The sequence below is a fragment of the Argentina anserina genome, chromosome 4, assembly GCF_933775445.1.
Source record: "Argentina anserina chromosome 4, drPotAnse1.1, whole genome shotgun sequence".
Taxonomy (NCBI): Eukaryota; Viridiplantae; Streptophyta; class Magnoliopsida; order Rosales; family Rosaceae; genus Argentina; species Argentina anserina.
Window position 1 is genome coordinate 25,012,608 of NC_065875.1, and position 11,540 is coordinate 25,024,147.

Here is an 11,540-nt window from a genome sequence, read left to right on the forward strand (position 1 = left end):
ATTTCATTCTGTCTGTCTGTCTATTTGATATTTGAATCCTCACGAAGCCATGGACACTTTGGTCAATTTTCGAGTGAGAACCAAGGGCAAGGTGCTCATTCCCATAAAACAACAAGAAGTACGTGTAAAGCCGTAAAGAAAATATTCCACTAGTATTCTACCATCATTTATGCAAAAATAGTTAGTTTTTTGTTGGCTCATCAATCATCATACATGTATCATTGTCCAAACTTCAAATCGTTGATGATAAATATCTTTCAATCCATCCAATAGAAGTAGAACATTAAGGAATAAGGAATCACTCACTTGAATAGATATCCAACCAAAACACTAATGTAAAATAAACTATATTGTCTCCTGCATATTGCTACAAAGTCAATCGCACAAGCTTATGTTGAATGGGACAATGTCGCACCTCTGGATCAACTCGTTATATGCCTCAACAGTAAGGCGTTTTTCAATGAGAATATTAACATAAGTTCTTACCGACTCGATCACTTGTGTGGTTCGGTAGTTGACCGCAAGTCCGCAACATTATGCAAGGAGACTTTTCAACTTGTATAAATGGCGTGAGATGGTTTTAGCCGCATTTCGAAACACTCATGAAGCGCGAAATAGGCAGACTAGTCACCAATGGGTTATACACAGAAGCCTTATGCTTCTACACTCAACGCCACTCCGCTTCTCTCCCCCCTCGCAAATTCACATTCCCTCCTCTTCTCAAAGCCTGCGCCAAGCTCCGATCACCCACTCAGACCCAAATGGTCCACACCCATCTCCTCAAAACCGGGTTCTTCGCCGACGTCTACTCTGCCACTGCTCTCATTGACTCCTACATGAAGCTCAACCTCATCGACCATGCACTCCAGGTGTTCGACGAAATGCCCCACCCAAACTTGGCTTCCGTTAACGCATTGATTTCCGGGTTTCTACGTAACGGACGCTGCAATGAAGCCTTGGGGGTGTTTAGGAGGGTTGGGGTCGGAGGGCTGGGGCTGAATTCGGTTAGTATAGCTAGTGTGTTTTCGGCGTGTGAGAATGTGATGCAGGGGATGGGAATGCATTGCGTGGCAGTGAAGATTGGAGTTGAGAGTGATGTTTATGTGTCGACATCCGCGGTGAGTATGTATTCGAGGTGTGGGGAGGTTGTTTATGCAGCAAAGGTGTTTGAGGATATGCCTGTCAAGAATTCGGTGAGCTATAATGCTTTTGTCACAGGGCTGCTGCGCAATGGGGTTCCGCGGCTGGTTTTGGATGTGTTTAAGAGAATGAGAGCGTGTCGAGGTGAAAATCCGAATGCAGTGACATTTTCTTCAGCTCTTGCAGCATGTGCTAGTGTTCTGTATCTCCGATTTGGCAGGCAGGTTCATGGTTTGATTGTGAAACTTGAAAAGGGGGTTGATGTTATGACCGGAACAGCGCTTCTTGACATGTATTCGAAATGTGGGTGTTGGCAGCTGGCTTACCGAGTTTTTGAGGAACTGAATGGAACCAGGAGCTTGTTTACATGGAATGCCATGATTGCAGGCATGATGACGAATGCGCAGTGGGGGTTTGCTCTAGAGCTTTTCGAGAAGGTAGAATCCGAAGGGTTCAAGCCAGATTCAGTGACTTGGAATTCAATGATCAGCGGATTTTCGCAACTAGGGAAGGGAGATGAAGCTTTCAACTATTTCAAGAGAATGCAGTCGACTGGTGTTGCTCCGTGCTTGAAATCTGTCACGAGTGTCGTACAAGTGTGTGCAGATTCATCGGCTCTGCAATGTGGACGAGAGGTGCATGGGTATGCAATTAGGGCGGATATAAGCGGTGATCTGTTCTTTTCGACTGCTCTCATTGACATGTACATGAAATGTGGGCAGCCTTCCTGCGCAAGGCGAATTTTTGATTCGTTTCATGTGAAACCAGATGATCCGGCATTTTGGAATGCAATGATATCCGGGTATGGAAAAAATGGAGAGAATGAATCTGCATTTCTGATCTTTGACCAGATGCTCAACGAAGGAGTACAACCAAATACAACTACTTTTATTAGTCTTCTATCTATGTGCAGTCACAGTGGTTTAGTCGACAAGGGATGGCAGATTTTTAGGATGATGGATAGAGATTATGGTATAAAACCAGATCCTAAACATTATGGCTGTATGATTGACCTTTTAGGTCGATCAGGCAGGTTTGATGAAGCCCGAGAATTAACAGAAGAGTTATCAGAGCCTTCTGGATCAGTTTTTGCTTCTTTGCTAGGTGCTTGTGAGTGCCATTTAAATCTAGATCTGGGGAAAGAGATGGCTACGAAACTTTCAGAATTAGAGCCTGAGAACCCTACACCTTTCTTGATCCTGTCCAAGATATATGCTGGGCTTGGCAGATGGAGGGATGCAGAGAACATTAGGAAAATGATAGATAACCAAAAGTCAAGAAAGATCCCTGGCTTAAGTTTATTAAGATTGCATGAAAAGTAGATATATAGATTGACAACCACGATTTGATTACTGTTTTGTTACTGTCTCTGGATATCCATGTAAGCATTCCACATACGTGAGTTTCACTGATTCAGCATCTCCTTCAGCGTAGACCCCATGTAGTCATCAAAGTGGTTGGGGGGCTCGTAGATGAAGCAAGAAATCACATCTCTGAGTGTTATGACACCAACAACTTCACCTTCATGCCCTGCCACGTATATTCTGTGAACGGACTTGGAAGCAAGAGTTTCAATCACATTACCGAGAGTGGACTCCAGATTGCATGTAATTGCTGGGACGGCCTTTCCAATATTCTGGCATGTTGAGATGGTGCTCGTGAAGTCCCTGACAGTGAGCTTCCTGAAAATGAGAGGAAAACAAACTTGAACTCGTCTGACTTGGAAGATGTCCACATAAAGAGAGGTGATGCCTTTATTGTATGATATAGCATAGTTCTTGTAGAAGAGATCAGTGACTTGCATGTTAATTCCAGTAGTTGAGCTCAAATGTCAAATGAAACAGCGAAGTATACAGCAGTGAAACGTTTAATACAAGTATCAGAGAGAAATATAGCATTCTACAGCCAACAACAATGAGCAAAAGATTATAATGTAGCTTCAGAGAAAAGGTTGGGCAAATATGTTTCCAATTTTGTGATCAAATACCTGAAATTGGAGAAGAGTTCGGGTTTGAGCAGCAAGTGTCTGATATCTCTTATGCTGACATTGCCAACTATCTGCTTCTTTGTCCCTTCTATAACCGGAAGTCCGCCAATTTGGTTATCTTTCATCTTCTTGAAAGCTTCCAGTATCAAGTCACCACTCTGGACACTGATAACCTAACCAGGAAAGGAAGGGACCACTAAAATTGAGACACCAAGTGCACTATCAATCAACCTTGGTAGTCAGGAAGACTTACCTCATCAGAGGACATAAAAGGAAGTCCCAGAACCGATATAGGCTTTGCGGCAATGCAGTCAAACCAATCTCTTCCTTTGCATCGCTCAAGACCATGGACAACTGCTGATTGAGTAATGTAGTTCTTGATAGTGGCTTGGCCGGGTTCTACCACAGGTACATTCCTCAGTCTATATTTTGAAAGTAGCAGCAAGACGCTCAACATAGAACTGTCACTTGTTACGGGAAGGAAAGGGGCCCAGCGATAGGATTTAAGTATTGACCTTACCTGAAATATACAAGTAATATTATTGGAAACAGCTAAAGAAATACACAAGAAATAGTCCCTATTTCATGTACTTTCTTTCTGGCTTCTACAATATAGTTGGTATAATATGCTTGGAAGGTTTCTGAAGAAGTGGAACCAAATGATTCAACAGTGACAGCTGACAAACAATGTTCTAGATACAAGCTTACTGTGGTTGACTTGAAGGGTTCGTCTTGCAGTATAGTTTTGTAGAAGTCTTGGCCCAACTGGTCAGCAGCCGTGGGAGCATCTTTGCCCATCCCTTTGTCAGCAGCTGCTCCACCTGCCACTGCAGCTCCAACTGCAGCTGCAGTTAACCCTGCAACTGCAACAGGACCAGTCACACCCAATGCTACTGCTCCAATTGCTCCAACAGCTCCTGCACCAACTCCAGCAGCTGTTGCTGAACTCGCTGAGAGAGCAACCGCTGCCAGTTCTGCACTCTCCATCACCCAAAGAACAATGACTGAGTAATCTAGGATTCCTAGGTTCCTATCTCTCCACTCCGAGCTGCTTTTTGCATTTGGGTTAGTCACAGGGGCCGACAAAATGTTGCATTCAGACAAAATCTTGACTGCTTCACCAATAGATGTATCTGCTGAAATCTCAACTACTGCAAGATGCATATTAACATGTTACAAGGTGACTGTTATTTAGCTAATCACTGATCTACTTCATGATATCTTATTAGTTTGTGATGAAATTCTTGACTGAACGATTGCTATTCATCACCTTTGCCTCCAGGAACTCCTGGAAATGATGAAACTGGGATTTTCGCAAATGCAGTTGTTAAAACCTCTTGTAGCGAGTGTGGTAATTTCTTCCTGGATTGCACTGTCTTGAAGTAGGAATCATAGCTTGAGATATTGGAACTTCCATTAGCTTCTTGTGGTTGTGCCATATGCACTGAAGTCAGAAATTAGAATATGTAGTAGAATTCTCATGTTTTCCTCTAAGAATTCATAGAATCAATGCAGTAAATAGATTATGGAAACAACATATCGATTTGCTCGGTATAGGTTATGGTTCATCTTTCTAAATCCAGATCCCATTATTGGTTTTCAGACATGGATAAACTATAGATGATACATTTTCATCCTTCAAATCAGATGGTACTTATGTTCGAGATTTCAATCTTATCATGATTTGTTCTGCCTTGTACATCAATCATTAAATCAAACATATAATAAACTTTATAAAGCATGTGATTACAATAACTAAGAACAAGAACGTTTACCTGAATAAACTGAAATAGAAGATGAATTTCCGAGTGTGTGCTTGCAGTTGATCCAGAAATGGTTTTGTGTTCTGTTATATGGAAATTCTAACCATTATCATCTGAGAAACAGTTATATGCCTCTGCATGTATCAAGTCTGTCTCTGCCATGTGTAAGCATTGAATACGTGTTAGACTTGCAACTCACCACTTGTGATTTGTGAACGAGTCACTGCGTTTTTCCTTTTTTGGAGATAGTGGTTACTTAGCTTGTCCATGTCTGCAGTGCGTACAAGTCTTTTACTTTTGCTTCTATGAACTATGTTTTTCCATCTCTTTTTGGGCATAAGTTACATGATTTTGTATATGAACTTTTACATTGTTCATGTATATGCATGTGGATAGCTACTTATAAATATACATCACCTATCTGTTTAGGTTTTACTCTGTATGAATACCAATGAATAAGCTGGATTTACAGATTAACCTGAACATGACTGCAGTTTACTAGTCAAGTTTGAATTGCATAGATTATTCTCGTTTGTTCTTGGCCAACATATATCGGGAGATTTAAACTAATCAAATTCGAGTTTATGAGTCGAAATATGTCCTCACCCCTACACAAATCCTACCCAAAAACGAGTAGGACTCATCTGTTAAACCCTGTTTTGAGTACTGGAGAAAGAAATGGGTTGAAATGAAGGTAACCAAGCCGATCGTTTCAAGTTCCGAACTAAAATTTTGTTACTATCTAATTATATGTAAGATCTTAATAAACTGAAGTTTTACTGCTGCTTCAGTATCTCCGCCACTGCAAACCCCAAGTAGGCATCGAAGTAATTGGGGGGTTCATATATGAAGCAAGAAATGACATCTCTGAGTGTAATCACACCAACAACTTTCCCTTCTTCCGCACCTATCACATAAACCCTATGAACCGACTTGGAAGCAAGTATCTCAATCACATTCCCAAGACTCGACTCGATATTGCATGTAACTGGTGGAATAGGCTTCCCAGGTTCTTTGCTTGTTGAGATGGTAGTCAGAAAATCCATAACAGTGAGCTTCCTGAATGAAAGCGGTAAACAATTTAAGCTAATAGTCAACATTCAGGACCGAGTTGGTAGATGTTTTAGGTGAATGTAATTTCAGACAGCATTAGATTCAAACAGTCTGCACTTGGCCTTCCAATACCTGAAATTGGAGAGGAGATCGTGCCTCAGAAACACGTATCTGATATCACTTACGCTGACATTACCAATTAGCTTCTTCTTTTGTCCCTCTACGACAGGAAGACCACCGATTTTCTTATCTTTCATTTTCTTGAAAGCTTCCATCATCAGATCCTCACTCTGGATATCAATAACCTGGCCACGTACACATTCGAAATCAGAAATAATCATAGTGAAACTCCAAAATCGCGATAAGTGACAGCATTTGTTACCTCCTCACATGACATAAAGGGAAGTCCCAAGTCCGAGATAGGTTTTTCTGCGATGCAGTCAAACCACTCCATTCCTTTGCATCCTTCAAGGCCACGTATTACTGCTGACTGAGTGATGTAGTTCTTAAGTTTTGGTTGGCCATCTTCTATTACAGGTACATTCCTTATCCTATATTTTGAGAGTAGTAGCAAGATTGTCAACATCGAACTATCTTCTGCTACCGGAAGGAAAGGTGTTCCCCGGAAGGATTTAACTATGGAGTTTACCTAAAACATTTGGACATGTCACAATCGCTATCAAGAAGTGGAATGAAGTTTTGGAAAGGCAAACAATACTGCACAAAAATCTTACAGGATATAACTTACTGTTGTTGACTTGCAGGGCTCATTCTGCAGTATGACTTTATCAAGATCTGGGGTCAATTTATTAGCAGTTGTGTCCCTCTCATTCTCCGCAGCTGTATCTGTTACAATTTGAATGCAAGAAAGTTCAACGTCTGGCATTCAATATATACCATCCTAATCACCATTGTTTTCTACAAACGTTGTTCTTATAGCTTTTATAATGCTACTAGCTATCACGTACAAGAAATGTTCTTTGTATCTAAGATGACAATTATTATTCTTCATGATAGCTTCGCAAAGAATATGTAGCAACATTTCACCTATTTTTCCAACAGCATTACCGGCTACAGCAGAAGCAACTGCAGCAGCAGTTAGGCCTGCAACTGCAACATGACGTGTGACCCCCAATGCTACAGCTCCAATGGCGCCGACAGCTCCTGCACCACCATTTCCACCAGCTGTAGTTGCTACAGAAGTAGCTGACGAGGGACTTCTAGCAGCATGTTCTGCACTCTCCAACACCCAAACAAGAACGGCAGAGTAATCTATGGTCCCAAGGTACCTTTCTCTCCAATCTGAACAAGTTTCATCCGGCAGAGTGATCACTGGAGCTGATAAAATCTTGTGCTCTGAGAGAGTCCTAACTGCATCAGGAATAGAAATATCTGCTGCAATCTCAATTACTGCCAAATATAACAATATTATTACATCATTAGAGGACATCCACTCTCAAATTTCAGATAGCTCATGAAATTCATATATATTCTTGGTAAATCTAGTCATTGATGAATTGTAACTAAATGAACAGTAACAATACTGCTAGTACCTTTTCCTCCCTGAAGGGCTTGGAAAGACGAAACTAGAACTTTTGAAAATGCATATGTTAAATTCTCTTGAAGCTCATGTGGTAATTTTTTCCTGGACTGAATCCTTTCGAAGTAGGCATCGTAGCAGCTTGACCTTCTAGGGCTCTTGGGAATTCCCCTTCCCTCTTGTGCTGCTTCTGTCATGTTCACACAGACTAAAGGCAAAAACTGGAATTATCAATCTCATCATATGTCACATTTACACATCAGAATAGTAGAGTGTTCAGCTACACAAGAATAAAAGATTAGATTTTCTGCACTCTATAAGGCTCACCCATCTGGCAATCTTCGTCTATGTCCATTAACAAAATAGATTTAAATAAATTTCATTTAGCCATATCCGAGAGACTAAGAGATCATTCCAAACTTCAACTCGGTTCTATAATTTTGCATATAAAAGAAATGTCCGCGTAGATTGATCAGAGTGAACAAGGAAGCATACATTGTGTGATAATAAAAGGGATCCATGATCAAAGTGCCTGAGGTTTGGAATATACCTCAGATTTGTGTGCTTCCTGTAGATTCAGAAATATGATTAAGGGTATTTCGAATAACTCAGATCAATAATTCTGATTCTGGAAGGAGTTAACCTGGCTTCTGCATGAAAGAAGCCAACTTTGCCATGTGTAGGAACCGGACGTCAAAACTAGTTTTCTTCGGCATAGTTTGCTTGGGCCTTATGGCTCATTGGGCCTCACCCAATTCAGTCATCAAACGACGCGTCGTTTTATGTGAGGCTATAATAGTTGTTGTTTACTAAGGGGTATACCTGTCTTTGCAAGTAACACACCGAGCGAATTCGACTGTCTCCAGCTCGTATTCGGCCATTTTAGGCGCGAATCTCACGTTTCCACTGTTTCAAACAGTTGACACGCTTGAAGACTAGTCGGATAAGTGCCTAGCTGATGTAACCAGAAGATCGAGTAGGTTTGGAAAAGATAAGTTTACCCCCATGCGTTTTCTCAATGATGCGATCGAATTATTGGAACATTCCTTTTAATTTATTTCCAACTACACGATTGCCGTTCATAAGTACATGTGGCTTCATATATAAACTTAGCTAGTTTAGCTTCACTTTGCCACGGATGATTCGAAGTACTATAAGTTCACAAATCATGATGCCCGTTCACTTCGTTGAAATTTTACATTCTACAAGAGTGAAGACTACAATTGTTGTAAACTTTACAAAACTGTACGTACGTAGGTTTTTAAAAACACTGTACATAGTATTGTATCATCCCCAGTTTATACAAATATATAGCAGTTTAATCTACATGATAAGATAAACACTAATTTCCGGTCAAAGATTTGTATTTTTTCTGAAGTTCAAAGATGTGTGCTGCTGGACCAATTGAAAAGGTCGTGTAAGAAAAATCACTCCATCTTTATCAGTGTTGCGTATTCGAAGCCCCCGCCCCTAGGGTTTTCGTGGAGGCGGCGACACCTTTGCCTTGGTAGGGTGAAGCTTGCATTATACTACAACGGCAACGTTTTTCCTTTAATTGGCAGGACACGTACGCGGCTCCGAGATCCGGTTTGACGACGGTGATTGTGGTTGTTTTCTGTCATTCCAAGATCATTTAAGATTTTTGTGCTCCTCCCATATTTGAGCGATGACAGCGACTCTGAAGGTGGTATGAGTTCGCCATCTGAGAGGTTGGTTCCAGGTGTATAATTCTTGTAGGTCGGATTTCACCGAACTCTGTTTCAAGCAGCGGTAGAGGCAGATTGTAAGTATCCGAATTAATTTTTTAGTGGGTGCGTTCTGAGTTTCTGTGTGGTCCCTTGCGGCAACGGTTCATTTTCCTCGAGGCAGCGGCGTCGAGCCCCACTACCAGCCTTGCAATGGCCGAAAAGCCAAACCGGCCACTAGATTGAGGTGGCGTAAATTGTAACGACCCCAAAATTTCGAGCTTAAAAAAAACTCAAAACTTTAAAGTCGTTATACACAAAATAATCTCAATGAAATCGAAATCATTTAAAATGTCACAGCGGATCAATTCCGAGTTCTCAATACAACTCAGACAAACCAATTATTACAAACCAAATTTATAATCCATACATAAAATGGAAATGTAATAATCCTCACAATCACTCACACAATCTCACGAACAAAACCACACAATTTCTCACACACAAATCCACGCTAGAAACCTCACCACAAGTAGGATACAAACGACTTCGAGCCTCCGGAGTCGTCACTCAATATCCGCTAATCAACACATGTGGAATTATCCCCTACACCATCGGATTGGTGCACCGGGATTGTAAACACAAACCCGGTAAGCTTATAGCTCGTATGAGTAAAATGAAAATATAATCGCATATCAATATATACGAAAAAATCACAAATCATCAAATATAAATGCACTCATGAGTCAATGGACGGCCCATCTGGTCGTCCCAAAGAAATATGAAATAAAACGCTCATGAGAAATTAAATAACCCTTATGGTTACCCAAATGCATTTATATTACGGGTACCAAGAACGCTGGTACACATCTGTTACCCCTCTCGTAATACACCGCCGATATTGGATAGCCACCCGCTACCCAACATCCAAAACAATCAGAGTACCCATGAGCAGATAACCACCCGTTACCTCACATGCAATACTAAGGCAGACAGACTAGAGCTCTAACTGTATCGTAACTTTCGTCCGGCCAAAGGCTAGGTTCCGACTTGCCAAACACGTACAATAATCTCACATCATATTGTACCAAATCACGTCTGAAGACAAATCAACATTTTAACAATCTCAATGTTAAAATCACGTACAATAATCTCACATCATATTGTACAAATCAAAATCACATGCTCGATATATCTTGTCATCAAAATGACATCATCACAATAAAATCATAACAGTATATTATATAGCAAACTATATATATATATATGTATTTATTTACCATTTATACGATATATATATATATAATCCATTATATCTTATACATGTCATAATTTATAAACACGTCCGAAGACAAAACGTTAAACAATCTCCATATTAAACTCACATGCTTGTCATCGAATTAACCTAATCCAGATGAATTCATAACAGTATATAATATAGCAAATTATATATATATGTACTTATTACCATTTATACAATATATATAGAATCCATTATATTGTATACATGTCGTATTTCAATATTAAAAACTCTTGCAAATATCTTAGAATCACCGCAAGGGTAGATTCGTAAATATGTGAGATTTTACTCAGCTTATCGACTCGAGCGTAATTCCACAATTTCCGAAGATAATTCATTTCCTTAATTTATCGATCACCTTGAAAAGATAAAAAAAGAATTTAGAAACATTTCGTAAACCTTTAAATGCCGAAACAGTAATAATCGGTTACTGTTCAGCAATTTTTGGTTTTACGAATTTACTATTCACGGTTACCGTTCACTGTGTACTGTTCACATATTTACTATTCACGTATTTCTGTACAAATACACATCAATTACGTATTTCTATACAAATACATATCAATTACGTATTTCTGTACGTATACAAACTGTTTACGTATTTCTGTACGTACGAATACTATTTAAATGTAAATATTGTCTCAGTAAATATTAATTACTGATTTACCCTTCTGAAATTACTTTTTACATTTACTGAAGGTAATTTAGGATAAAACCGTAACAGTAAATAGTAAAATAGTAACTTTCTGCCATGGGCATTTTTGTCATTTCACATCACAGTAAAATGGTAAAATGGTAAACTGTAAAATGGTAAAAACAGGGGAATTCACCCTATTGTCTCCGATCACTACTCCGGCCTCCAAAAATCTTATTCTAACACTCCCAATTCGGCATACAACATTAATATAGCTTTCACAAGAACTGAAAAACATCAATTAGAGGGTTAGGAGCAGAATTGCTACCTGAAGAACTAAAAATGCAAGCCGAGGATGCTGCTCTGTTCTTGACTCCAATCCGAGTTTCTGCAGTCCTCCTTCTTCATTGCCATTGTCCCTTGGATGGCTGTGATTGC

At 39.9% G+C, this 11,540-nt stretch overlaps 3 protein-coding genes across 3 annotated transcripts; 1 reads left to right on the top strand and 2 right to left on the bottom strand.

Moving 5' to 3' along the window:
- Positions 1-602: 602 nt before the first annotated feature.
- On the top strand, positions 603-2,462 carry LOC126792763 (pentatricopeptide repeat-containing protein At2g02750). Its single transcript, XM_050519235.1, has one exon. The coding sequence runs from the start codon at positions 603-605 to the stop codon at positions 2,460-2,462; it is 1,860 nt and encodes a 619-aa protein (XP_050375192.1).
- Positions 2,387-4,615, bottom strand: LOC126792771 (SNF1-related protein kinase regulatory subunit gamma-1-like). The gene is made up of 5 exons (XM_050519249.1): positions 4,398-4,615; positions 3,836-4,278; positions 3,381-3,647; positions 3,128-3,300; positions 2,387-2,822 (listed from the first exon to the last, which is right to left on the bottom strand). Exons 1-5 carry the CDS (start codon positions 4,564-4,566, stop codon positions 2,546-2,548), a joined length of 1,329 nt encoding a protein of 442 aa, XP_050375206.1. The 5' UTR covers positions 4,567-4,615; the 3' UTR covers positions 2,387-2,545.
- Positions 4,616-5,666: 1,051 nt separating this feature from the next.
- Positions 5,667-7,680, bottom strand: LOC126792773 (SNF1-related protein kinase regulatory subunit gamma-1-like). Its single transcript, XM_050519251.1, has 6 exons — positions 7,497-7,680; positions 6,991-7,353; positions 6,692-6,789; positions 6,326-6,592; positions 6,076-6,248; positions 5,667-5,949 (listed from the first exon to the last, which is right to left on the bottom strand). Exons 1-6 carry the CDS (start codon positions 7,678-7,680, stop codon positions 5,667-5,669), a joined length of 1,368 nt encoding a protein of 455 aa, XP_050375208.1.
- Positions 7,681-11,540: the final 3,860 nt, after the last annotated feature.

What these genes read in the sequence shown, in the direction of transcription:
- LOC126792763 (XM_050519235.1), top strand. Translation starts at nt 603, where the DNA reads ATGAAGCGCGAAATAGGCAGACTAGTCACCAATGGGTTATACACAGAA.
- LOC126792771 (XM_050519249.1), bottom strand. Translation starts at nt 4,566, where the DNA reads ATGGCACAACCACAAGAAGCTAATGGAAGTTCCAATATCTCAAGCTAT. An exon ending in AACCCTTCAAGTCAACCACA is followed by an intron (nt 3,648 to 3,835) that starts GTAAGCTTGTAT and finishes TGTATATTTCAG; the next exon opens with GTAAGGTCAATACTTAAATC. An exon ending in CTTTTATGTCCTCTGATGAG is followed by an intron (nt 3,301 to 3,380) that starts GTAAGTCTTCCT and finishes TTTCCTGGTTAG; the next exon opens with GTTATCAGTGTCCAGAGTGG.
- LOC126792773 (XM_050519251.1), bottom strand. Translation starts at nt 7,680, where the DNA reads ATGACAGAAGCAGCACAAGAGGGAAGGGGAATTCCCAAGAGCCCTAGA. An exon ending in TAATGCTGTTGGAAAAATAG is followed by an intron (nt 6,790 to 6,990) that starts GTGAAATGTTGC and finishes AAATTGTAACAG; the next exon opens with ATACAGCTGCGGAGAATGAG. An exon ending in GATCTCCTCTCCAATTTCAG is followed by an intron (nt 5,950 to 6,075) that starts GTATTGGAAGGC and finishes GCTTTCATTCAG; the next exon opens with GAAGCTCACTGTTATGGATT.